This window comes from Drosophila guanche, unplaced genomic scaffold, assembly GCF_900245975.1.
Source record: "Drosophila guanche unplaced genomic scaffold, DGUA_6, whole genome shotgun sequence".
Taxonomy (NCBI): Eukaryota; Metazoa; Arthropoda; class Insecta; order Diptera; family Drosophilidae; genus Drosophila; species Drosophila guanche.
In genome coordinates, this window is record NW_022995748.1 from 3,755,352 (window position 1) to 3,782,653 (window position 27,302).

At 42.4% G+C, this 27,302-nt stretch overlaps 6 protein-coding genes across 8 annotated transcripts; 5 read left to right on the forward strand and 1 right to left on the reverse strand.

Annotated features, from left to right (window-relative positions):
- Positions 1-4,599: 4,599 nt before the first annotated feature.
- On the reverse strand, positions 4,600-11,672 carry LOC117583913 (protein MON2 homolog). Of its 2 annotated transcripts, XM_034272591.1 has the most exons (14): positions 11,358-11,672; positions 10,939-11,070; positions 10,307-10,870; positions 9,655-10,244; positions 9,165-9,595; positions 8,395-9,104; positions 7,999-8,337; positions 7,264-7,923; positions 7,126-7,188; positions 6,835-7,034; positions 6,604-6,766; positions 5,613-6,538; positions 5,471-5,553; positions 4,600-5,404 (listed from the first exon to the last, which is right to left on the reverse strand). In XM_034272591.1, the coding sequence occupies exons 1-14, from the start codon at positions 11,472-11,474 to the stop codon at positions 5,214-5,216; spliced, it is 5,169 nt and encodes a 1,722-aa protein (XP_034128482.1). In that variant the 5' UTR covers positions 11,475-11,672; the 3' UTR covers positions 4,600-5,213. The 2 variants fall into 2 exon arrangements, with proteins under 2 accessions (XP_034128482.1, XP_034128483.1); XM_034272592.1 differs by lacking the exon at positions 7,126-7,188 and having other exon boundaries at positions 11,358-11,671.
- Positions 11,673-12,265: 593 nt separating this feature from the next.
- On the forward strand, positions 12,266-13,677 carry LOC117584499 (centrosome-associated zinc finger protein CP190-like). 2 transcript variants are annotated; one of them, XM_034273430.1, is made up of 2 exons: positions 12,266-12,650; positions 12,749-13,677. In XM_034273430.1, the coding sequence occupies exons 1-2, from the start codon at positions 12,326-12,328 to the stop codon at positions 13,648-13,650; spliced, it is 1,227 nt and encodes a 408-aa protein (XP_034129321.1). In that variant the 5' UTR covers positions 12,266-12,325; the 3' UTR covers positions 13,651-13,677. The 2 variants fall into 2 exon arrangements, with proteins under 2 accessions (XP_034129321.1, XP_034129322.1); XM_034273431.1 differs by having other exon boundaries at positions 12,268-12,650; positions 12,755-13,677.
- LOC117584498 (beta-1,3-galactosyltransferase 5-like) lies at positions 13,656-16,026 on the forward strand. The gene is made up of 3 exons (XM_034273429.1): positions 13,656-13,782; positions 13,847-14,072; positions 14,133-16,026. Exons 2-3 carry the CDS (start codon positions 13,907-13,909, stop codon positions 15,212-15,214), a joined length of 1,248 nt encoding a protein of 415 aa, XP_034129320.1. The 5' UTR covers positions 13,656-13,782; positions 13,847-13,906; the 3' UTR covers positions 15,215-16,026.
- A 309-nt stretch (positions 16,027-16,335) lies between these two features.
- Positions 16,336-22,585, forward strand: LOC117584245. Its single transcript, XM_034273046.1, has 4 exons — positions 16,336-17,076; positions 19,870-20,443; positions 20,516-20,836; positions 21,138-22,585. Exons 2-4 carry the CDS (start codon positions 19,984-19,986, stop codon positions 22,199-22,201), a joined length of 1,845 nt encoding a protein of 614 aa, XP_034128937.1. The 5' UTR covers positions 16,336-17,076; positions 19,870-19,983; the 3' UTR covers positions 22,202-22,585.
- Positions 22,586-23,154: 569 nt separating this feature from the next.
- Positions 23,155-24,100, forward strand: LOC117584315 (beta-1,3-galactosyltransferase 5-like). Its single transcript, XM_034273144.1, has one exon. It carries the CDS (start codon positions 23,176-23,178, stop codon positions 24,088-24,090), a length of 915 nt encoding a protein of 304 aa, XP_034129035.1. The 5' UTR covers positions 23,155-23,175; the 3' UTR covers positions 24,091-24,100.
- Positions 24,101-24,771: 671 nt separating this feature from the next.
- On the forward strand, positions 24,772-25,877 carry LOC117584065 (beta-1,3-galactosyltransferase 5-like). The gene has a single exon (XM_034272807.1). It carries the CDS (start codon positions 24,830-24,832, stop codon positions 25,826-25,828), a length of 999 nt encoding a protein of 332 aa, XP_034128698.1. The 5' UTR covers positions 24,772-24,829; the 3' UTR covers positions 25,829-25,877.
- The last annotated feature ends 1,425 nt before the right edge of the window (positions 25,878-27,302 follow it).

Consider the following 27,302-nt stretch of genomic DNA (forward strand, 5'->3'; position numbering starts at 1 on the left):
ACAAGAACAAGAACAACAGCTACGATACCTATTTACTGCTATATTGTATGACGTAATGTTACCCACAACACCGACAAAATGAATGAACAACCGACATCAACAACATAAATAATACATACGATACACGTACCACAAAGAGCGTAAAAACCCAACCAAGATCGAACTTCGAAACACTCAACTATTGCCTATATACATACTACTACCAAAAAACAAAAGGGAAACTATACATTACTTATATATACACTTATATACAAACAACTACATACGCAATATTGTATGTCTTTTTTTGTACAGAAAAACAAACGACAACAACATACGATATAACAAGAACTAAGCCTGACAAACAGATAAACATAAATCGTGTATACTTAACGAACCCTCTCTCAGTGTCCTTTCAAAGTGATTTCATTTGTTTTTAAACTATTGAGTTTTACCTAAAAAAGAAGAGAAAGAAACCCCCCCAACTAAATGCAGAATTACTTGGCACACACTTTTCCACTCTCACGCTATAAAATAAATTAAACCTCAGATCAAGTTCTAGTTAAGTTCTAATAACAAAAACAAATTCAAGAACGGTATGACAACATTATATATTATATATATATGAAAAATATGTGCAAAAATAATATTAACAATTGCAAGTAATTTTAATTAGTCGCATAAGCCAAATGTTGGACGGGAAAAAATTCGCCGAAACCGAAACAAAAAATTAAAAACTAAAAGAAAAGCTTGAGCATGGAACACACACATTTGTTTTCTCACCGAAGGCAAGCAAAATTGGTTAGATCCAAAGAAATCTAGTGAAACATATTTTTACATTTTGGGTATTTTATTTAAGCTTAATTTGCTTTTAATATTATTTTTTTAGTATTTTCCAAAGGAGATGCCTTGAGGTTAGAGCGGGATGAGGGAATGAGCTTTCAGGCTTTCGTTGCAACAACTGTCTCGGCCTCTGTCTGACTATGCATACGGTGCGCTTCGAAAATATTAAAACTGATAGTATACAACAATAAAAAATAAAGATATATATAGTGCATGAACAATTCTCAGTTATCCGACACTTGTTAAGGCATTTAAACAACTACATAGTTATGTCGAAGCTTCAACTCACCTACAGTTTCGAAACGCACTGTATGCCTGGCCAGAGAAAAGTCAAAACACACATTTCTCAACGATCCACACTTGGCAAGTCACACATTTTGTAGGAATTCCAATTCTAGGATAAGTTTCAGAAGAATGTTAATGGGGAATCCCCAGCCAGCCAGGCAGAGGGTTCTCTTCCACCCAATGAAAGCCCAAAAACCCGGTTCCAACGTTACCTTTATGTTCCTCAAAGACCCAGACGAATAGTGTAAAAAAATGAGAAACAAACAGTAGGAAAACAAGAAAAATTGCCTTAGGGTTTCAGTAGAAGTATATATAAAGAAAAAATAATAATGAAGTGTGTTAACTTTTATATATCATTTCCCTAATCGGCTGCAAGCAAAACGTGTGACTTTGCCTTATAGGGGGGTGGGAAGGGGGATAGATATGACATCAGCGAAATAATCTAGAAACCAGTAAAAACTACGGGTAACACACATTGAATCATACAAACCAAAAACAACTGAAAGACAGTAAAAAGTATTCTTTAATCCAAAACACACACACACACACGGGGTAGATAGAAATAAATGGAATTTTTTTTGGGGAAACTAATAAATGAAATAAATCAATTAAGTGCCATTCTCAACGACTCAAAATAATGTCTCGAAATTATCCCAAAGAAAATTCCATTTATTTCTGACTGCTTTTTTGTGTAGAAAATGTCTTCAACCGAAAAGCATGACACCAAAAACTGTTTCAAGCTAATCGATGGTATGTCTATGATTTTTAGCAATTTATATATATAAATTATGGTATATACATATGCATAGATAATGAGAATTACGGGAAACTAAAACTAAAACCGAAGAAAACAAACCAATCACAAACAAGTCAACAGGGCACAGCGCTTCTTAACTATATTATTGATTTCGAAATGCCGAAGAACTTTTTCTAAAAACCGAAAACAAACCAAAAAAAACATAACAAAAAACAAAACAAACAAACACAAACCAAGTGAAAAGTGAAAAAACCAACGCTAATCTTAACTATAACTAACTTTTTAAACTAATATTGAAATTGAACCCAACAAAGTGTTCATTAAACTAAAAGAAACCAAACAAAAAAGATGGCATATATGAGTATATATTATGTATGTACTTAAAGGTATACATTTAATAGAAACACAACAATTTTGTATGGCTATGGCAAAAGCAAAAGAAAACCAAAAAAAAAAAAAAACAAACAGAAGATGGTGAAGAAAAAACCCAACAATTTAGTTAAGTAATTAATGATAATGTAAAGAGTTTATTGAATAAATTGGGAGACATACCCCACAAGGGAAAAAAACCAAAAACTTTAAGGAAACTTTCATCAGATTTCTAACGAACTTTACGAATTTCCATGAAAGTAAGAAATTAACAACTCCTGAGCTATCTACTCTAAAGAATCTTCTCTACAACATAAACATGATACATTACTATATACTTAAAATATATAGTACATACATACATACATATATTGTATATGTAATGGATGTGAAGATTGCATAGGCAGACACTTGTTTTTAGCACTAAATGAAAAACTTTTGCGTTACTTTTGTTTGACAAAATACTAATTAAAGAAATTAAATTAATATACATACAAAAACATACTACTATATACATACATACTATATATACATACATTACATATATATACATACATATATATATATATATATAAATACATAAATAGAGTTTTAGATCGAAAAGCGAATGAAAGAAATCCCAAATACCGAAAACACGCAAAATCTCGTCTCATCTCATGGATGTGCTACACTAAATTAGTAACTAAAACTAAACTAAAAAACTAAAACTAAACTATTGTTAAACCATAACACACACACAGACATATAAAAACACATACATTATCTAAATAATTAACAAAAAGAAAAGAAGAGTATAAGCTAAATCAAAGTTGGAGAAGAGGAGCCGATCCGCAGGCAGTTAGAACTCAAGAAGTCCCCGAAAAAATGCAGATAGAAGAGGATGATGATGATGATGTTGATGATGATGATGATGATAAGGCAGCAGAGTCATGCAATCCACACGATCGTTAGTGCAGTATAATAATAAACAACAAATTGTATTATATCTAAGCCAGAAACAAAACAAAAAACAAAAAAAACAAGTTAAACAACCCGAACAACAAATGTTAATTACAAGCGCTAAAACAAATAAATAGAACGATGAAAATGATATGGCGGCTATTTATTAAAGTGATTTATAGGGCAGAGTTGAAAATCGACTTTCAGCTAATATAGATTATAAATAAATAAATGAAAACCGAAAAAAAACACAAACATATTTTAAAAGCAAGCGCTTAAATTGTACATTTTTACAAGGCAACTGTACATTAAGCGCCCACGGCATTAAGGAAAACCCAAAAACAAAAAACGAGTTGAAAAGCACATCAAACAAATAAAAGGTAAAAATTTAAAAAATTAAAAAAAAACCAAGAGAGCAACCCCAAAGTGTGCGGCTGGAGGAAAGAGCCCTTAACCACACACATAGGACGTTGCCCTAGCCAGAACGGAAATGAGTTTATTAAATATATACATTTAAAAATTCATAAACAAAACCAAAAACCACAAAAAAAATAAGAAAAACCAAAACCAAAATTCGTTGCATAATATTTAAAACGAAGGTAGTATTAAACTCGATTGCCTAATTCTAATATTAAAACAGAGAAAAAAAAGAAAACTATAAAAACATTAACATTAACAGTAATAATAATAATGAAAACAAGAACAACAACAAAAATGTTATTATACTTATTATACCGATTAAAATGAAAACAAAAAGCAGAAAACAAACAAAAAAAAATGAAACAAATTAAAATAAAAATTTTATTTAGATTAAATGATTGCTCTCTTTCGCTGATATTTCTCTAAAGATAGGTAGGTTCAAAGGCGGGATTCATTAAGTATTTACGATCGAAGGCCATTGGTCCCAATGCTTCGAGGTTTCGTGATTTTTTAGAGAAGACAACCAAAGATAACCTATTGTGGCACTTATTCTATGGACGACGTTCAGAATCAATCACAGTTTCAACTGTCTTGAATTGAACAAACCCTTGAACTGACTCGTCTCGAAGTTGTCGCTTTCCGTAATAAACTAAATCCAATGGAACTTAGGACCCGTTCCCAACAGTAGTTAGTAAAAAGAAATATTAGATTGGTCTGAGATAATTCGGTTTATGTTGGGCGAATTATCAGTTGAGCCGAAGCGCTACCGAAAAAAATCAAGTTTAAACAAACTCACCAAAGAAACACACGCGCAGACTCTTAATTCTTACCATATTTGACAGACGGCTGGCTAAATTGTTGCCATGTCCCAAAGAATGCGCAAAAGGCCCACAGTCAAGGTAAAAAGTGGAGCCCGTTGCTGATGAGATAAGAATGGTGTGTGTGCACAGGGGCATGAGTGGCAATAGCCGGTTATCTGACGTCATAAATAAACGTAGCCTTATCGGTTGGTAATAATTTTTGCTTTATTTAAAAACGTCACTACAAAGTTTGCCGGTTGCATCATGGTTAAATGGTTAATATTTGATTCAGATAACACGCAAGTCTGTACTTTAAAATGCGTCTACACAAATAGATAGTTGTGTGTGTATATAATATAATATTGTATGTAGATTGCTATAGCTAAAGTATAGTTCTTTGTCTTTGCGTCTCGAAAAAGGTACTAAAGGAATCTGCTGTTTATCTGCCCTTTGCCAAGCCGTGTTTATAGGGTATATTTTTGTATCTTGGTTAATTGGTTCGTCCCATCATCACCAAGTAAGGAGTTTTTCATATATAGTTCATAGCTCAACTACAAAATACTTTTACAAATATATATGCATACTCGTAAGATTTAAAGGTAAAGGTTTGTAAGTATTGAACATAGATGAGTAGAAGACGTACATACATCTATGCGAGGGGGGTTATGGTTAGGTTTAACATTTATAAATTATGCACAAAATAAATATATATATATTCAAACGCTTCGCACTTAAAAAACTAAAACAAAACATCGCAGAGCTGCTCCTAGGTTCCGGTTATCTATGTATCTCTAACTATCTATCTGTGCCTAGGCATACTTTCACTCTTGTCCATTCGATTGTATAGAATTATCGTTGGTGGTGGCACTGAAAAGACGCGGCGCCTGCAACAGATCTGTGTACTGCAGCAGGGCCTCGCGCAAAGATCGTGACACCTCGGGCGATGTGGTTGTGGTGCAGTCCACCAGATACGGATACAAGCCAATCAATTGATCCCAGGCAGGTTTGTTAACTGTGGGGATGAAAAATGGTTAGTTTAAGGCATGACTGATCTAACCGCTATCACTTTTGGACATACCCTTTGAGGCTGGTGCCTTCTTCATGGACACCACCAGCGTGGCAATGGCTTTGAGCACAAACGATATCTCCGACAGGCGGAATCTAAAAAGGAAAAATAAATATGAAATAATATTAAAGACGGGAGTGTGTTCATCTCTTACCTGGGCAAAGGGCACTTGCCGCTTTGGCGCTCATCGTCATTGAACCGTTTGAGCACTTCCTGGAAGCGATGTAGCAAGGCAGTTACCGCCAATCGTCCGGCAAAGTCCTTGCCGCCGGCTCCTGTGGCACCAGCTGGCAAAAGATTGGCATTAATGCGATTGTTATTGGTGGCATGATGATCCTCCAACAGCGAGAACTGCAGCAGGGTTTCGAAGCAGGTCTTGGCAAAGATCTCGCGTAGCTTCCAGTCCGATTCGTAGCAAATATTCGTGTCCGAGGCCGAGTGAATGGAGCCCTTGTTGAGCAGCACCACAATCTGCATAATGAACTGGTGCGGCATCTCGTGGGCATGTGGCAGCACCTCATCCCGCAGCAGCTCAATCACATGACAATCGATGGTCTCGTCTAGGACAATCTCCTCCAGGCCGCGATCCTCGATGGTGCACACGCTGGCGGGGAACAGAAATTTGTCAAGCGTATCGGCCAAATCATCCCAAAGGCTGGCAAAATGCTGCGGCTTGGCCCGGGCCACTTTCAGGCCCGTGTGGAGCACACTGATCAGACTCGAGATGGCCAGCTTCCAAGTGCTAGAGGACAGACACTTGTACTTCATGGCCAGCGGTGTGCGCACAGCGTTGACAATGTCGTGGAGAATCTGCTCTTGCACCACTGACTCCTCTGTGGCCGTCGTCTGGTACAGCTTCACACAAATACTGATGGACTTCTCACCAAAAGGTATGTAGTTCATGCTGACCACCTCCACAGAGGCATTGTTGGCATAGTTTCCCGACGCGGACTTGGCATACTTGTGCTCCACATTCTGTTGGAATGTGGGCGGGGCACAGGCAAACTTGCTGAATATCAACAGCTGGCGAAAAATGGCGGGTATGAGCTGACTTATATTCGACTCCGGCTTTGTTGCCTCCTACAAAACAAAGCAAGAGTGGGGAGTAGTAAAGATCTCTCACACAGTGGAAAATAGTCTATCACCTTTTGTATCAGCTCCATGCAATCGAGTATGCCATCATGCAGTGGCGTAAGCAGCGTATCGGACACAGTGGACATGATGTAGGGCACAGCATCTGTCTGGACGGGAATGCATACCGCATTGGTCAGCACCGTGCAGAATTTATCAAAGTCCGTGGAGCTGAATCTACATAAAGTTTCCAAATAAATTAGCATCAGCGAGCAATGACTTTAATTATAGTTTCTGCTGCTCACTTGGCTTGAATGTGATGAAAGATGGCGGGAAAGATTTGTATGAGGGCCGTCAGAAAAGCCTGACTGGGAATGTAAAAGTCCTCCTGGCTATCCTGGCTGCCATTGCTACCACCATTGCTGCTAGGCTGCTGCGGCTGTGCTTTCGTTGTGGACATTTTGGTGCTCTCCATTCCAATGCTGAGCCAAATGTTCCAGGCAATCTGCTCAGATACAGAAACGAAGGCAGCAAAAAGAGATGAAGTGAATTAATTAGAAGAAACCCAACTCTAAAAATAGAAACAGAAACCTTACAAAAAAGAGCTCCATGTGATTGACACGGAAATTGGAAAACTGCTTCTCGATACTTTTCAAATACTTAAGATAGGAACAAAAATAAAACATAAGAAAGGAAAGAGAATTAGCCGTAGCATCTCCCTACAATCTACTTACAGTCCAGATCTCTTCATCCTGCTCTTGCGCTGATTGTGGATCCTTTAGGGATGATCCTCCTCCTCGATCTGTTGTGGTATTGTGGTACATGATCTCCTGCAGAGATTTAAGTGCGGCCAGCGAGACCTCCCCATTCTTGCTCAACGCTGCATTCTGTATAAACTCGAGGATCAAGGACCAGGCACGCTCAAAGTCTCCTAGCATTTGGAGCAGCTCTCGTTTGGTGTTGAACACCCGACAGACGCCCGACAACGTCAGGACCTGCGTCTCGGCCCATTGCTTCTGAGCGGTGTTCCTCGAATGATGTATGAGAATATTGCCACTGGCATCCACCTTCTCATTGCTGGCCGAGCTGCTCAAGGCCCGGACGTTGTCGAGCAGGGGGAATAACACTTGCCAGACCAGGGCCTGCCAGGTCGGTGGATTCAACAGGCTGCCGTGGGCTGAGATGGTGGAGAAGAGTGTCTGGCCGGCCGATTTACGGACAGCCGGACGCAGATCTACGCACAACTCTCCCAATTTGGCATACAGACACATCCAGAGCTTATCGAATTGTGGCATCTTCACGGTGCCCGGAAATTCTGGCAATATGGCCACATCCTGCAGTTGTGTGGACATCAGTTTGTCCTGATTTTGATTAAAGAAATCCGAAATGTTCCACTGCAAAAAACAAACGAAAATTCCCATCAATTATAAAATCCATTTAAATATTTTATAAATTTTCCAATCAGAGACCATGAGACCAATCGCTGTGAGCGAGATATTCAGCTCCTGTGTTTGGGATCCAAATTTAGCCGCCGTGCTGATGCAGAGGGGCAGACAACGCCAGGGCATGACCGTGAGGAAGTCGGTGATGACCAGCTGTAGGCATTGGAAGGCGGTGCGTATCAATGGTTCGCCATGATGTTCGTTGACAGCGCCAATTATCTCAATGATGGCTGGCCAGCCAAAAGATAGTATCTCCCCGGCTGTGTTTAGTATCTGGAGAACACAATCCAACTGGCGTTGCCTCACATCAGCATGCAGGACAGTGGACAGCTCAGAGAGTGGACTCAGCAGCATCGTTTGTAGCTCCTATGGAAGATGGAAATTAATTGGTTAATTACTAATTTTTAATTTATTTGTCCAAACCATGTTCTCCTTGAGCGGCGTTTTGTGCTTGAATTGTAGAGCAGACTTCACTAGATAAGTGATGGCCTCCACACCCCACTCCCGCATGCGTATATGCCGATGCTGGCACACCTCCAGTAAATGATTGGTTAGCGGACGCCACAGCACATTGATTCGGGGCATATTCACGAGTCCCGTTTCCAGCAGCTTGGCCACCGCGAACAGCGATGGCTCTCGATTGGCATAGGCCAATTCCATGGCCTCGTGCGAGAGCTTGCACAAAGCATCGATCAGATGATGCAGCGCCACATCGTCCAGATACTGGCTGGACTCAAACAGCTGGCTCAGCATTTGTGACAGAACTGGGAGATCCGCCATTACGGCCGTTTGTATGCCAACATTTGCCTCAACGGCTGGCTTTGGCATGGCCTGGAGACTGCCGCCAGTTGAGGGTTTCAAGCCCAGTATCCAAACCAGATGCTGCAGCGTTTGCAGGACCATGTGCCACGATGTGCCCAGTATGCCGCCATTGTTGTGCGCCAAAAAGAGTATGGCACGCATGCACTGCAGATTCTTGTTGGTCAGCATTACGGGCGCCTGCATGACGCTGTGTGGCAGCGAGGCCGATGGCAACGGCGTGCCCACGGCCACAATCTGAGGCCGAAAGTCATCGGGCGTACAGTTGTTGAGGAACTGACTGCTCAGATCCTGGCTACCACTTCGAGTGTGACCTGCGAAAACCGAATAAAGAATTAACTTATGCTATGCCGAAAGGGATTCCGCGCACTTACATCTCACATCGCCGTCTGTTTGCGTGGCATTGGCAAATATGGACATGGCATAGTGGGGCGGAAACGAGGCTCTACACATGGCCATAATGAAGGCATCGCGTGGCTGCAACTGCTCCAGCATGCCACACAAAGCCGCATAGTTCTGCATGGCCTTTAATATATTTTCGGTGGTGGCCTCGTCCATCGATGTCTCCACCAAAGGTATGAAAGCGCTGAGCAGCCCGGACCAGCTGGAATTTACCAACTGCAGGCACAGCGGCTGGTGCTCCTCTTCCGTAATGATCGCCGTGTTGTGTGTGGGATGGAGCTCGGGTGTGCGCTGTATTACTCCACCAATCGAACGGGTCATGTCCAGGAGTATGGCATGTCCCACCGAGATGCCATAGCTGTCGGGTATATTGGGGGCATCCAGCTTATCCAGCATTTCCAAACTGCAAGAGAGAATAATCATAAGAAAATGTAATCTAGGACAGATCTCTTAACCACTTACTATACAGCCTTGGACACACCAGGGGCGTAGGTGGCGACGAGCGGCAGATAGGCTCCCCGAAACGAGAATCCACATTGATTATTGCCAGACAGAGTGGACAACGAGCTGGTGGGCTGCACTCCAAGCACTCCTCCATTCTGTTGGCCATTCAGCATAACAGACGCATTTATCAAAGAATATCGCACAAAGCTGCCCATGGCCGCAATCATATCATGTACAATGTTCGTGGCATGGTTCTTCAGGTCATACGACTTGCAGAAGAAGGCAATCAGCGAGGAGCGTGTGACCAGCTTGTGAATAACCTCCACAGCCAGGGCACGCTGCCAGGCTGGTTTGTCCGGATCCAGAAACTTGATTATCAGCGACAGAAAGATCTCGCATTCGGTCACCAATATGGTGTGGTATTTCTGTATCAGAATCGCCACCAGACGCAACAATCGCATGCTGATGGGAAAATAGGGTTTCTCTGCGGGCACAGGTGGGGTTCCATTGTTGGCTGCCGGCAGCTGGCGATGTTTGACATTTGGAGAGAAGAGTTTTATCACCAAGGCACAGACGCGCTCCTTGAGCAGCAAACGGAAATCGTTGCTCTGTGGGTGAAATTATAATTAATGGCATAAACTTAACAAATAATATTCTATAATGCACCCACCTCATGGAACACTGCACTAAAATTGGTGAGGACTGCCTCTAGCAGTTCTAGACCAAAGGTGCGCGTCATTTCGGTCATGCCGACCAGCCAATAGGGCTGCTCAGCATTCACCAGCTGCACCAGATCCTGAAACAGCAGAAATGCATCCGAGGCAAAGGTTTGCACATCTTGACCGGCTGCTGCGGCGCCGCCTTCCGCCTCCAAAGGGCTGTTGCTCGAACTGTTCGGCTGCTGCTGTTGCTGTTGCAGACTAGTCACTGAATCCTTCTCCAAGTAGACACGCTCAAACACAAGAGACACCAGCTGGCGTATGGTGGCCCCAGCAGTGTTGACTATTGTGGGATTCTTGGTGTAGTGCAGGCGAAAGCACAGCACCAAGGCCTTGGCCAGCGTATCGCCATGGACAACTGTGTTGGTCGTCAGCAGGAGGGTCACTGTCTGCAGCACCTTCACCTCCTCGATGTTGTTCTCCATGAGGGTCCACAGAGCGTTGGTTATGTAGAGCGCACCCTTTTGATCGACCACCTGCTGGGTAATCAGACGTTGCATCATGCCCAAACAGAACTGCAGCAAAAAGAACGATAAGATATGAGTATGGCATGAAGACATGGAGTCTGCTTTGAGTTACTTACCTTGATGATTTTCAAATCCTTGGTCTCGCAACCCTGCACCAGGGGATAGAGTATCTGGTTGACGGTGTAGTAGACAGAGTTTTGCTGACTGCTGCCAGCAGTGCAGAGCTTCGAAATAGCCTCCTCGCATGCCTGGGAGTTGGGAAAATTAATGGCCATGTTAAATTGTCACAAAATCAATTTTATTTGTTTTTGCTATCAATTTCATAATTGCGTAGCCCACACAGGCAGGTGCACGGACCACCCCCAGCCCAACAGCAAGGTATGGGGTGACACACTCAGTCAAAGCACACAAAACACACACACCCACACAGTTACTTAGCTAAATACATATGTGGCACGTTGCCGCAATTAGAAATGCGACCATGAATTGCGGCACACGTCAGCAGAGCAGCAGGACAGGACAGGACACGACTTACCTCTTTTATTTGAGGATACTTCTTCTTGGTTTCAAGTGAGAGCGTCTTGAAATCGGCCTGCAGCGCCTCCACAAACTTGTGCACATCTTGGCCCCCACCCCCGCCCACAAACGACATTGTTATTTGTTAGTTATATTCAGATTCAGCTCTTGCACAAAACAACACTTAATGCACTGCATGCATGCTGCATTTATGTACATTAATTGAAATAAACATCGACTGTAGAAAATACTTTATTCTTAGAAAACTACAAAAAGAAAGGTAACAAACACAATAAGCCGTGAAAATTCGTTTTGACAGCTGACGTACACAGTGGACAGTGTTAGTAAATGAGGTAATATGAAGATAGTATCATGAAGCAATTATATAAGGAGGTCCCATAGCCTGCGCGTCGGCTGCCTTCGTTCGTTTTGATCCCTGAGTTCAGTGCTTTTGCTTGTTGATGCGGAAGGTTGGGCGCGGACGAATATTTTCGAATATATTAACCCTTCCCGACGCAAAGTATGGTTTCTTTTAGAATTAAGAGCCTAAGAAAACAAACAATAATATATATTAAAAAGCAAATTTAACGAATACTTTCCAATAGTATATTATTAAAAATCAAAATGAAAAAAGAAAAGTTCAACTTATTTTCTTGCAATGGGCAATTTTAAACTCCTTGCCACCAAAGGGTTAATCAGCATACTACATTGTCGTTGCACTCACACTTACAACGCAGAGCCCTTTCAGTCGCACTAATTGGCAGCATTGTTAGGGGAGCAATTCTTAAGATGAGACCTCCTTATATAATTGCTTAATGGATGGTATGTGTGGAATAAGATGTGCATATGTATGTATGTTGGCCGATGGTTTTCAATCATCGATAGTATCGATGGCGGTATCCATTTTTTCCCAGCTCTACCGTGTTTGTTGTTATTGTTTATTATTTTTACAACTCTTCTTTACAGTTATACATTTACATTATAAAAATGAACATCATCATGTCCGAAAATACGCCAGCGAACAGACCCGCACAAAAGGGAAACTCAACTGCGAAGCTCGGTTCTCCGGCAATAGCAACAGCGACCACCCGGCAAGTCGCAGAAGCTTCGGGCTCAACAACGCATCAAAAGAAGCTGTATGTTTCATTCAAAACTGACAAATGTACTCCGTTGATAACTACGCAGCAGAAGAAGGGATCCCGACAAAGGTCGTCTGAATTTGTCGTCTCCGAATCCACATCCGCCCAAAAGCGTGGGAGTGACCGCCAGACGCAGGATACTCTTTCTTCGCAGGGAGCTGAGACTACCACTGGTGAGTATGCTAATTCACCTTCAATTTTATAATAAACATTCATTTAAAAGATAATAAATATAATATAATATAATATAATAATATAATTTAAATATAAGCAACAGGTCCCTGGCTGTGTCTGGAATGCAGTGTGAGCCTTCCATCGTATGGTGACTTCAGACTCCATCTAATTGAGAAGCACAAGATAACTACTGACCGCTGGGCGCTCTGCGAGGACTGTGGCTGGCGATCGGAGAGCAATCGCGCGTTGCATTTCCACAAATATACGGATCACCAGATCAACTCACTGCTCTACACTTTCCCTGAGTGCGACCTCTGTGATCGGAAATATTCGAGCATAGACGAGCTACAGGCTCACCTGACTGAGTGCCTTAGTGCTCACATTAGTGCCATTGAGGAGAGTGAACAGGATCCGGAGAACGATGGTAGCATTATCTACGACATCATTCTGGAGACTGACGACTACGAGGATGACGATATGCCACTGAAGCAGCCGCCCACGGCAAGACAAATCCAGCCGACTACCCAGACCCAGCTGGAGCGTGGCACAGCCAGCGATGGTGATGATGAGGCTGCATCCCGAACAGAAGATGGAAACCCAAGATCGTATTCCCCCACATCGACCGAGTACAATGAGGCAAGGGAGTGGATAGAAATAACTGTTAGTGGCATTCTAAAAGAAAGTGGCGACGAAGGCAAGTTTTTGCTATCTCGAGTTCATAAGAAAAACCTCACGCGATCACTGAGAAACAAATTGACCAAAATGATAGTCAACTACTTTCTGTCAAGAAAAATAAATATGACGCTTCAGCAGAGCTACGCCCTGGAGAGAGATGTGGTGCGGCTCTTTCCCGATGAGAAACTGGATCATTGGCGGAGCAACGGAAAAACTGCTGGAACATTATATAATAGTTTTCGATACAAACGACGAGTTAAACATGCAGCGGAGCTTCAAGAAGGGCAGAAGGAAACGCTGCAAGAAGACGAGAAACTCCCTTGAAGGAGTTGGATACGGAACTACAGAGGATGATCAAAGTTTCCTTTGACAGGTGACAGTTGAAGCTTACAAAACCTGGAATAAATTTAAAACATTTATTGTGCAGTGCAAGGCTTTGCCGTGACACTCTAGAAGGTAAGCGACAAATCCGAAAAGCACCGACAAGAATGGCTTTTTTAAATTAAATATTAAATTGCAGTTAATATCCTCGTTTAAACCGAAATACAAGAGAAGATTTTGGCGGTGCAGAACCCGAATCATGGGTAATCCGAACAGCAAAAGGATGACGTTCTTTATGGTCTTGAATGCTGTCATTATCATTAGCTTCATATACCTCTCTTTCTCGACGAAAGATATACTGCCCCAGAAACAGTTGCATTCGGTTGGAACCATTCCGATGAGCCGCAGGATCAAGCATAATAACAGTAAGCCTTAATTACAGCCCACCTTGGACATATTTTAATCGTAAAAATTCAACTTACTAGAACGGAATGGATTGATAAGAAAGGAAGGAAATTATCCTTCCTCAGAAACAAGCAAACAGCTGGAGGTGAAAAGAGCTAGTTTACTGCATAGCAATATTGAAGCCGCTCCATCTTTTTTGGCTTATTCCACTCAACAGCCAAAGTCGTCGAAGTCTCTAATGAAGAGCCAACAGAATACCATGCTAAGCTCCATTAATGGCAGTAGCAGCGTACTCGAAACATCAAGTGAGATCCCCGCATTACCTTTACTTATCCCGGTGCTTACAAGGACAGTTTATGAACCCGGCCATCTAAACGAAGAGCTTGATATTAAGAGGATATGTATGGACAGGGGGCTATTTCTGAGGTTGCTCGTTCTGATAACCTCAGCACAGGGCCACTTTATGGCGAGAATGTCCATCCGACAGACCTGGATGCACTATGCAAGCAGACGAGATGTGGGCATGGCCTTTGTCCTTGGCCGGACTACAAATGCGACCCTAAACGAGTCTATCAATCAGGAGAATTATATGTATGGCGATATGATACGTGGAAACTTCATAGACTCATACTTCAATCTCACTCTAAAGACGTTATCGATGCTTGAATGGGCAGACAAGCACTGTCCATTGGTGAAGTACATCCTCAAGACAGATGACGATATGTTCGTCAATGTTCCTAGACTTCTCGACTTCATAGATGGGCACAAGGATACACGTACGATCTATGGTCGCTTGGCCAGACGGTGGAAACCTGTCCGCAGTAGCAAGTCCAAGTATTTTGTTTCATACAAACTATATAGTGGCCTGCAGTATCCAACGTTTACCACCGGACCCGCCTACCTACTCACTGGAGACATTGTACCTGAGCTATATACGAAATCGCTTAACACGTTTTACATGCAACTGGAGGATGTCTTCATCACGGGCATTGTGTCCAAGAGCTTGGAGATTAAGAGGCTGCATGCCACAGAATTTCGCAACAGTCGCACCTCTTTTCTTCCGTGCAACATACGCAAAGCGATCAGCGTGCACATGATCAAGCCAAGCGAACAATACAATCTTTGGAAGAGCCTTTTGGACTCGAGTATCAAGTGTAAATAATTGTGTGTTGTCAAATGTTGAAAAAACTGAAACTTCAAACACTAACCAAATAGTATATATTTATATATTGTGACGACGCACAATTTTGTAGTATGTAAGTAGTTATAATTGGTAGATATATAAGTTCTATTATAAGGGAGAAATTATGAAGTAATCATTTAAGTTCGCGGCCCACAGTAGCCAACAGCAGCAGATCAGAGCAAAGAGAACGGCGACGCGAACCAACAGCAGCAGAGCCAAAGAGAACGGCGTGTGCCTTCCTCCGAAACGGGTGCTGTCTAGGTACTACCAGGGGCGCTCGCGTCGGAGCAGACAGGGGCGGCTACACTGCCAGAAGGCGCCTCCGCTAACCTCGGTGGTCGCCCACCGTTGGAGGCTCCGCTGGGCTGGTCGCAGGTCACTACCGCGCCACACCGCGGGCTCTCAAATGGCGCGTGCCTGTCTCCGAAACGGGTGTTGCCTAGGTACTACCAGGGGCGCTCGCGTCGGAGCAGACAAGGGCGGCTACACTGCCAGAAGGCGTCTCCACTAACCACTGGATGACCGGTGTCAATCAGGTTCCCTTTCCGCCCCATACGCCCACCTTTCCACACACAAGGCGTCTCTATTTCCGCAATCTCGGGTCCCGGCACTTTACAAATTTCTTTGTAAGGTGGCTCTGGAGAGGCTGAGCTACCTCAGGCTTCGAAAAGACTACCTTACAATATATATTTGGTATACTATTTGGTTAGTGCTTCAACTGAAGGAATTTGGTTTTTACTTACGTACGTCTACATTAAATACACATATATAATACATTCGTTTTAATTTAATTTAGTTGCAACGTTCATATCCAAAACGAAGAGGAACGGTGTGAGACGCGCCTTAAGCAGCGTCACAAATTTTATACAAGGAACTCAGTCAGTTTAGAAAGGGAGCTTATAATTATGTTATAAGTAAAGTATAACATAGAATTGATAGCTCTGAATTTAAAATATTAATTTTTACTACGGGTAGGCCATTGCGAAGAAATGAGGTCACTCTAGCCAAAATGATTCAAGATTTACGGTATATTTTGAAAAGGAGAAGGTATGTTATTGACGGTCGTGAGGTATATTTTAACGATTCATCCGCGGTCACACTGTTTGTGGGAGTAAATAGCGCCCCCTCCCGCGGAATAAGCTGAAAAAATTTGTTCACCCGTTGGTGGGTAGAATTTGTGCAAAGCCTCAAAAGTGTCATAAAACTGCAGTTTACAAGTTCGAAACGTGAATATAAATAAATCAAAGACTGCGGCCAGTCAAACCCATTAAAGAACACACACGGTCTGGGGTTTACCCAATGGTCTGGTCTGGGTAAAACCTTAATTAATGGTTATATATTTTATTTTGAAAACATGTTTCGCATGACTAATGAAACGGGTTGATGCTATAATAAAAGTTAGGGCCTCGAGAAAAAACTCAAAAAATAAGAAAAGTCAGACAAACGCCTCAAGGCTCGGAGATCTGGGCAGCAATGGTCAAGCGCACGCACACACACACACAAAAGGCTTTAGTGGTGGAACCTGCAAAAACAACAAAATGAGTAGCAGCAGCATTGTCGGCCTTAACTACAATTCATCATCGCTAATTGTCAACAAAAGCAAATTTATTAACGTTAAATAAACACTAAAAATAAACACCCAAACGCCAGGCAAGCAAGCAAGTAATTATGCTTGACCCTGGTCCAACAATAGACGCCATAGCCACAGCAACAACCACAACCGCAGTTCCATCTCCGTCTTCGATTTCAACGCCGCTCTTGCTGGCGGGAGTGTAAGCCTAAGTCTAAACCGCCCCCCTGCCTGAGCAGCGTCAGAAGCTGAATAACATAACATTTGGGAGGTAAGTCATATAGCGACGCAATGTGCGATGACGGTGCGTTGCTTGGATTGTTTCATTCATTGTTGTTTTATTAACATTACACATTTGTATGGTTGGGCAACAAAGCGAGCTTCGCTACCACCGATTGAGAGAGATTTCCACATTGGATTGTCCCTCACGCACACACACACATTACGACACGAGGTTTAGAGCAATTTTTCATTAACACATGAGATGTTGCCTGGACTGGATTGGGATACGTATGTTCCTGGTACTGGTACCAGACCGTTTTGATGCCACCTTGATTGATAGCAGGCCTCTCTGAAGATAGTTTTGAGGCCGCACCGAAAAACCCGTTTTGCTGCTGAACCTGCGATTATCTGCGGTTCATTGTACTTATTAGCAGTCGTCGAAGACACGGTACGGGGCCACGAAAATCCCAAATGGAGAGACCGATGGCTGACTGGGAACGGTTTATACCATTATGCCCGAGCAGCACTTCCGTTGCCCCACCGCTTCCTGCTGCTGCTGCTGATGCCCGCGAATTCAAATTAAAAACGAACCCGTCATATTTCACGGTACTTTCGGTAATTTCGAGCACAATTACAAATTGCTTACACATGTGTGAAGCAATTCTGTAGGGGGTCTATAGACTGCATTGCGCCCCGCTCCAAAAAAAAAGGGGAAGTCTGATAAGAGACCAGACCGCCCAGTGGCTGTGGCGATAAGTCTTTAAAGAATTTATGTGCTCAAAGTACTTGTACTCGTAGCAAAGTGCTTAAGCATGGACTAAATGCAAAGCACTTCTTGGTGATTCATCCATAAAATCTGAGATAAGGCTAGGGTACTTTCACTCTCGCCTACTGATGCTGACATGCTAATCACAGAGAGCGCCATCGCCTGCAACAACAATAGAATAATCTCCTACGTCACGTCACGTCACGCTGCGGTTTCCAATATACTAAATTTGTTTATTAGCTTTAACATTGTGTGTGGGTGTTGGTTTGGTGTGTGTCTTTCAAAGCGTCTCCACTGGTCTGTGATAAGCATGGGACTCGAAACGATATGAAGGCTGTAGAGTTAGACCCAAAAAAATTCCATGCGGTTCTTTTCGTTTCCAAGAGAGAGCGCGAGCGCGACCAAATACAGACTTTCCCTTTACCAGCAAACCCAAAAGCTAATCAATCGAGTGTGGCGTAGCTAATTGCTTGCCTCTCTGTTAATTAAATGGCTAAATATTTTCTGAAATGTTTGCAATTAAAACGTTTTATTTAGGATATTATCAAATGTAAGCTTATCTATCAGTTATTTCAGCACATAAAATGTGACATTTTTCGTTGTTTTTTGTTTGCCCACATGTAAACATATTTCTAATTGATTTGCTATCGTTCAAAGGTGTTTCGGGATCTTCCCAACAACAACAGAATCTTAAATATTTTATTGCACACCTTAAGGCTCTAAAAGATCTACAGTTAAAGATTATCTTAATTCATTGAGTATTTTTTTTTAATTTAAACAAATTCTAATAGTATTCCGATATAGTACAGATATGAATGCAAACCTAACCTTTCCCCTTAAATATTTTATAGATTAGATAAGCCATAAAAATCGCTGCTAATTGCTACCGTACCTATAGAGTATAGACTATCAAAAACAAAAACAAAATCTTAAGATAGTAAGCGCGGGCCCCAGCCAAATGACGCATTGGGATTTTCACGTTGCCTCTGCCACTTGAGAACGGTCAGTGGCAACACGAAAGTTCCTTAGAAAAAAAGGATTGAGTAGCCACTTTAGACGGTTTTATTGATTTCCTTAACATTGATAAGAGGAGGAGCCTACCGTTCCCGTCGCAACTGCTTGTAAAATTTTTATGGGTCGGTCTATAATTAGTTCGGAGTCCGTCCGCCGTAACTACTTATTAATATTACAAAAATGTACACGAGTATAAATATGGAAAAGGTCTATAGTGTAGACGGAGGCAATCTTATCACTCCGATGCTAACTGTTTTCATGCCAAGGCACAGAAAATTCAAGTGGTAGGCCAACTCTCTGACTGCTGGTCAAGAGTACACAGACTCTGTCTTCCCGAACCGTTGGCGTTTCTCTTCGGTGCCTGTCCAATGTTCGGCTTGCCCACGTTAAATCGGGTCAAGAATGCTGTTGACTTGTGTGAGCCGCATGCTAAGTGGGAGCCCAGAACCCAAAAACAGACATAGCCCAAGGCGGGCGATGTCGTGACAATTCTGGATGCTGCGTGTTCGAAGCACTTGCGGAATTCATAAGATACAAAATGTGGCCCATTCGTCATGCTGCACTTAAATGTAATGTTTCTTAAGGATACAATAGATGAGAACTAAAACTACTCATGACGCATGAGTTGTAGAGAAATCTCTAGGCAAAAAGGTGCAAGAATGTTTATCAACAATCTACCTAAAACTACTACTACTCCCTCATTCCATATACAAATATTTGCATTATTTCAACAATAATGAAAGATTTCAAATGGCCAAACTCGACTTTCAGATACCCGACACTGCAAAGAGCATGCAACCTAAGAAGGGGGGGGAACGAAAAAGTGTCCGATTCACAAATCAAATTAATTCTAAGAAAAAGCTCAAGTAGCTTCTATTGTAAATAAAGTTAACAAAGAAATGGTGTGTGGTAACACTTCCTTCGCAGAGCCACACGAAAACAAACATACCTTTAGTGCCCAAGAAGAGTGCCGGGTATCCGGCGGCGATGTAGGAACACTTAACGAATCAGCGGAATCAGTTGTTTACTTAAGTTCTTTTTTTTCTCTCAATCTCATTGCAGTCGCACCGCATACGTCGCGACGCTTGGACCCGCCCAAGCGCCAAGCGGATCGTTTTCGTAACCGGAATATACCCACGTAGAAAAATATATAACGAACCATAGGAGGTACGCACCATGGTGGCCGTGGGCAGTCTACACAACACGCGCATGCTGCGCTTCCTCTTAGTCCTAGTGGTTTTCATCCTCACCATTTTTATCTATGCCTCGTATTCGACGACGGCAACGTTGACACCACCGCGTGTCCGACCAGCAGCTTCACCGCCTCAGCAACTGGTGGGCGACAATCCGAACCAAATGTTAACCCCGAACAACACTGGAGAGTTCGGACTGGCCACGGGCGACGCTGTGCCCAAGGTCCAAAGCAGGCAGCAGCAGCAGCACACAGAAATTCATAAAAGGCACCCGCCACAGCATCGTCTGCCCACGATCGATGAGGATGCCCTGCTGGACGGAGGCTCTGCTGGTGCCAGCCCCAGCCAGGTTGGCGTTGGCGGTGCTGACCAGACGCCCAATGCCATTGCCGATGAGATGCTCGAGGAGCAGCAGTATGGCCAAAGTGTTGATGGTATCACTGGTGAGTCTGTTCGGTCTGTTCGGTCTGTTCCACTGCTAATTATGCTAATGATATAATCTTTAATTTCTTCAGGCAACATCAGCAGCAACAACAACATCAGCAATAGCAACGGCACCAGCGAGGCGTTGGTTGTCAAACAACCAGCCACTGGCCCTGGCTCCCCCGCCCAATCGCAACAGTCGCCCAGTCAGCAGCAGCAGCAGAAGCAACAGCAGCAGGCACGATCCGAAGCAGAGGTTCTCATACCCACTTCTAATTTGCAAAAGTTCATTGAGAATGCCGATAAGATATTGAAGAACATCACATCGAACAGCAGCAGCAGCAGCGGAGGCGGTGGCACCGGCAGCGGCAGTGGAGTTGCCGTACCAGCAAACGGAAATGACCAGCACATAGGTAGGGCTCCAGGATAGATAAAGTAGGGTCTAAGCACCAAATTATAATACAGAGGCATTAATGTTGATTTCAAAACGTCTGACGCTTAGTCCACTGAATGTCTGTTTAGTCCTCCTACGCTTATTAAAACGTATCGTGTTTCCTCCTGACAATCCCTAACAATGGCAATGTACACAAACAATGCAAATGTCTGTCGTTCGTTAACTGATACGTCAGTTGTCATTTGCGGGGGGAACTAATTAGAATATAACTCCCTTCCCTTGCTTATGTTAACTTTGCTAAACTTTCCATCTTTCCGTAGATAAGGCCAACCCACAACCGGAGGAGACACAAATCAATTTGTTGGATGGAAAGAACGAAGTCTTTGAGGGATACTCAGCTGATTCGGACAAACAGAAGCTAGTGCCCCCTTCTAATGCCAAGAAAAACCATGTGGAATCAGCGGTTCAGTCTGCCAGACCACCTGTACCAATTATACGCACCACAAAGGGTAGGAGCAGCGTTAAGGAGCAATCTACGCCGGTGGATCCCTCCAAAGGGGTGGCTACAGAGAAGCTCTACGAGTCCGGCCACATCGACGAGGAGATCGATGCCGATCACATTTGTCCGCACGCGGGAGAACCCATAAAGCTGCTTGTGCTCATCAGTTCTGCACAGTCGCACGAAGCGGCGAGAATGTCTATCAGACAGACTTGGATGCACTATGGAAGCAGGCGGGATGTAAGCATGGCCTTTGTTCTGGGCCGCGGCACCAATGAAACGATTAACAAGGCTCTCACCAAGGAGAACTATATCTATGGGGATCTGATACGCGGAAACTTTATAGACTCGTACAATAATCTAACACTGAAGACGATCTCCTCGTTGGAATGGGCGGACAAGCACTGCCACCGTGCCAAATACATTCTCAAGACAGATGACGATATGTTCATCAATGTGCCGAAGCTGCTGGCCTTCCTGGACAAGCACCAGGACAAGCGAACCATCTACGGCCGCCTGGCCAAGAAGTGGAAGCCCATACGTAATAAGAAATCAAAGTATTATGTATCGGTCGATCAGTTTGCGGCTGGTGTGTTTCCCTCCTTCACCACCGGACCCGCCTACGTTCTCACCGGTGACATTGTTCATGAGCTGTATGTCCGTTCGCTGAAGACAGTCTATCTGAAGCTGGAGGATGTCTTCACCACGGGCATTGTGGCCAAGAGCTTAGACATTAAGCGGGTGCAGGTGAACGAGTTCGTCAATCGCCGCATCTCGTTCAACCCGTGCAACATACGCAACGCGATCAGCGTGCACATGATCAAGTCGAACGAACAATTTGATCTGTGGAAGAAGCTGCTGGATCAGACAACCAAGTGTAAATAGTATTTTAAGTTTAGATTGTGAAGGGAGGGAGCAGATAGTTAGCAGAGGGAAAGTGAGTCTATATAAGATGATGATAGAGAATGAATGGATGTAGCAAAACGCAGCTATAGGGTTATTAGCATTACGTCTAGTTTCTAAGTCCTAGGAATATCACAAATATTTGTCATCGATCAATAGTATCTTTATCTGCATATAGTAACGTTACTCTTAAATGCATACCGACTGGAGACTGGGAGACCCGAGAACGAAGTGCGAAGAGATTACATTTTAAAGGTTTAGTAGTTTAATTTTAGCATTATGAATGCCATTATTTAAATGATAATTACTGAGCGATAACTGTGGTTATATCTTAACACTAAATACATGTATGTATATAAAAAAAAACATATTCCGTTTTCCTTCTACTTTTCCCCCTCTATTACCAACTGCTCGTCAGCACTTAATTAAATATTTGTCTTAGGTCGCTCGTGTACCGATTCTGCAACTGATTTGAGACATAGACAACCTATTTGGATCAACCATCAAGGCACCCAGACCTGGCATAATTAAAGAAATAGATAAAGCATCTGTACATATAAAACTGTGCTCAATTACAAATACACTTTGCGGCCTCTGTCTGCAACTGGCAACAGTCTTACTGAATATCAGATTCAGTACTTATCTATCATTTGATGGAACAAGCCGATAAAAAATGGGTGATCTGTGGACTACGCGCGTTTTTCGCTTTTTCATGGCTCTGCTCACAATTATTTTGTTGCTGAAAATATTTGGTTATTACTATCCAATAAGGGCAAGGGAAAAGTTCATTGGACTTCAAGGACAAACAAATTCATTAAATGATACTGATCTTATGGGTAAGTGCATACTCCTATGCAGATGATAGACCAGAGCCTTTGAGTTCCCATTTTTTTCTAGATAAAAAAATACAAATTCACTTGCTGGATTCTGGCAATCCAGCCAAAGGCCAAACGCTAATGGATAAAATAAGAAAGGCTTTAAAGGCAGCCGCAGAGAAATCGAATAGTTCATTCAATCAACAATTCAATAGAAATCACATCTCTAATGTAATACCCACAAAGTTGATGTACGAACCTGGACATATGCTCGACGAAATAGACGAAGATCGGATATGCCCCTACAAGGGGAAGGACATCAAAGTGCTGTTTCTAACCAATTCGGCACTCGGGAATGCTGAGGCGCGCATGGCCATCCGACAGACATGGGGACACTATGCCAGCCGTATCGACATTGGACACGCATTTGTGTTAGGTCAAGGTACAAACGAGACTCTCAACAAGGCCATCGATGAAGAGAATTACCTCTATGGAGATCTGATTCGTGGCAACTTTATCGATTCCTACAAAAACATTACACTTAAGGTAATCTCCTTGTTGGAATGGGCGGCTAGGCATTGCTCGCAGGCCGCCTACATATTCAAGACGGATGACGATGTGTTCATCAATGTGCCCAAGCTTCTGGAATTTCTGAGCACACACTCGGCTAAAAGGACTATGTATGGCCGACTGGCTCGGAACTTTAAACCCATTCGCAACAAGTTGTCAAAGTATTATGTGACCACCGATGAATATGCAGAGGATGTCTATCCAACATTTATACTGGGACCTGCCTACCTCTTCACTGGCGACATCCTGCACGAGCTGTATGAACACTCGCTGAACAGGCCATATCTGTGGCTGGAGGACATTGTCGTGACGGGTGTGGTGCCCGAAAGTTTGGGCATTAAGCGTGAGGACAGTTATTGCTTTGCTAATCTGGTCACCACATACAATCCGTGCGTCGTTAACTATCACGTCAGTCTGCATTCGATTAAGCCTATTCAACAATACGATATTTGGAACACCATGCAAAATAAGACTACCAAATGCTGACGCTGCTTAAAACAACAATAAAATAAGTAAATAAAATCAATATTCTTACTGAGAGTGGACATAATAAAATGTTTAACGTGTTTCCATTTACATTTGAACATTAATATAAAAATATTCGAATCTAAATATATCATTTCATTTTTAACTTTAATATGTTTCCAACAAATTTAATTATAAAATTATAAATACATATTTTATATTTACCGTAAATATTTATGAGCATTAAAAATACTTTTAATTACAACATTTAAATTAAAATCCAGATGAATTATATTTAGTTTCACTACGTTAGGGCGTGCTTCCTTTTCCGGAATGCTAGAGGAGCTATAATAGATCCAATACGTTCAGTGAGAAACCCTAATCTAAACACCAAAAGGATACAGTTTTGTTTGTTTTATAAAGGCAGTGAACCTTTATATTCATGCATACATCGCATACAGATCACTTCTGGTAAGCATGATGGAAATTCCCGAGCAAGTCACACGAAAAATGGAAATATTGCAGGACCAGCATACAAATCGATTTCACGCTTTGCATGAACCGTACGTGGGATGTGAGATTACATGTTAAACCATAAAGCAAAGATTTGCATAGTCTGTGGATATGGCTATGCACATTCTATTGGTAAACATTGCACTAACTGGAATCGAATATATTTCTCGCTAAAGTGAACTCCACTCATCTGTTTAATCTCCTTCCACCGCAAAAGTCGTTTGAGAACGAGGATATCAAGGCTAACATGCGGAACCAATCTAGAACATATCCAAGTAAAACCAAGAAGAAGATAACAACCCGGAAAAAGCTGAACACCACCGCACCCAGCACCATCAATGGCAGGAGCAGCGGCAACAAATCAAGTGCCCATTCAGCACTTATGTTTAAAGTTTATGAACCCGGACACATCAACCAAGAGATTGATAGCAAGAGGATATGCAAGGACGGCGGAGCACTTTTAAAGCTTCTCATTCTGATCACCTCAGCACAGAGCCACTTTATGGCGAGAATGTCCATCCGACAGACCTGGATGCACTATGCAAGCAGACGAGATGTGGGCATTGCCTTTGTCCTTGGCCGGACCACGAATGCGACCCTAAACGAGTCTATCAATCAGGAGAATTATATGTATGGCGATATGATACGTGGAAACTTCATAGACTCGTACTTCAATCTCACTCTAAAGACTTTATCGATGCTTGAATGGGCAGACAAGCACTGTCCACGGGTGAAGTACATCCTCAAGGCAGATGACGATATGTTCATCAATGTTCCTAAACTGCTCGAATTCATAGATGGGAAAAAGGACGCTCGAACCATCTACGGTCGCTTAGCCAGAAAATGGAAACCAATACGCAGTCAGAAATCGAAAAGTTTTGTGTCTCAACAACAATATGGGGGCGCCATTTATCCACCATTTACCACCGGCCCCGCCTACCTACTCACCGGGGACATTGTACATGAGCTATATGCGCACTCGCTCAGAACGTATTATTTTCCCCTGGAAGATGTCTTCATCACGGGCTTTGTGGCCAAGCGATTGATGATTAGGAGGGTGCATTCCGGCTACTTTCGCAATCGCCGCATCCCATTCAACCCGTGCAACATCCGCCACTCCATCAGCGTGCACATGATCAAGGAAAACGAACAATACGATCTTTGGAGGAAACTGATGGACTCGACTGTCAAGTGTAAATCAATTGCAAAATATCAAAATTTCACAAAACCATCTACTCGCATTTAGTCGATATTTAAAGTGTCGATTTGCGTATTGACGGGTACAGAGATCCGATAAATTGTTTGAAAGTTAACACAAATAACCGACTACACTAGGAGGTAACAAGTTTGTCATTCATTTAGATAAACTCAATAAAAGTACATGTGTTGCGTGCTTCTGTTTGTTCCAAGTTAAACAACATTTTCATACTGATAACACAGACCCAATTCTTTCCAGCCTATCAGATAACAGCAATAAAGTTGTTGTCACACAATTCAATTAATGAGCAATGTAGGGATCCACACTTCAGTAAACACAGTACATAGATAGAAATTACGAACCAAAAATAGGGGGTTTCAATTGCAAGAAAACATACCCGATATTCCGTAATAATTGCGAAATCTATGTAAACATCAAATATGTATAATAAGATATAAGCCACTTATGGTGGCTGCAATTTAACTATCAATGCTGGCCATTAAAGCAGACTGCTATCAGTCTGTGAGATGTTTTCTATGACATGCTAAGGTTAACTTAATATTAAGTTACATTTTGTTTATGGGTATTCGTTTGGCTTCAAAGCCCCTGTCGACATTGCATCAGCAGCCTTTAATTTCACGTTATCCAAGTAGCTTTACATAATTATTGGCTGACACGAATCCATTCTCATCTTTCTTCGGGGAGTTTGGGAATGGAAATTTCAGCTTCATATGCAAGTTGAATTCATCAGCAGTCAATTTCACTCTATCCCAGTGGCTTTACGTAATTGTTGGCCACGATAGGATGCATGTTGCTAGAATGCAATAACACGAATCCCTTCTCGTCTTTCTTCGGTGTGATTGGAAATGGATCGGGGGTTGTTGCGGGTCCAATAACTTACCGGCATGTCTAAGGCCATCAAAATCGTGTCGAGTACTATAATATATACATCTCTTAATCTATACTAAAATTTCTAGACACCTTGATGCTCAAACTCAAATACAACAATTCTGTTTATGCGTCCATGGATTTGCGATGAAGATATGAATTTATTTGAAAACAATTATATCATTGTCGTTATACAGTTTTACAATACAAAATGATTAACGCAAGAAAATATGTAGGTGCTCCTTTTTAAACGTTGAAAACACGTGGTTGGGTTTTAGCCTGGTTAAGGAGATGGTAAATGGATGCAGCAAGGCGCGACAATTATCAAGTTCCCAATACTGCATACGATGAAAAACGTTATTTCCATTGGCCAAAAATAAGTCAAATTTTCTTGAATTTAAATAATCTACCAAAGAGGACCACATATCAATAAATATAAAGCCCAAATTGTTAGACCAATCAATGCGTCCCAGATGATTGAGCAAGACAGTTTTCAGCATGTAACTTGATAGATGGAAAAAATCAGCGACATGAGCGTCACGCACTCCCTCCATAAGGGTTACAATTTTTTTGAAATTATTCAAATCTTTTGTTGCTTCACGTTTCGGAAGTTTCACGGAGAACATACTATAAA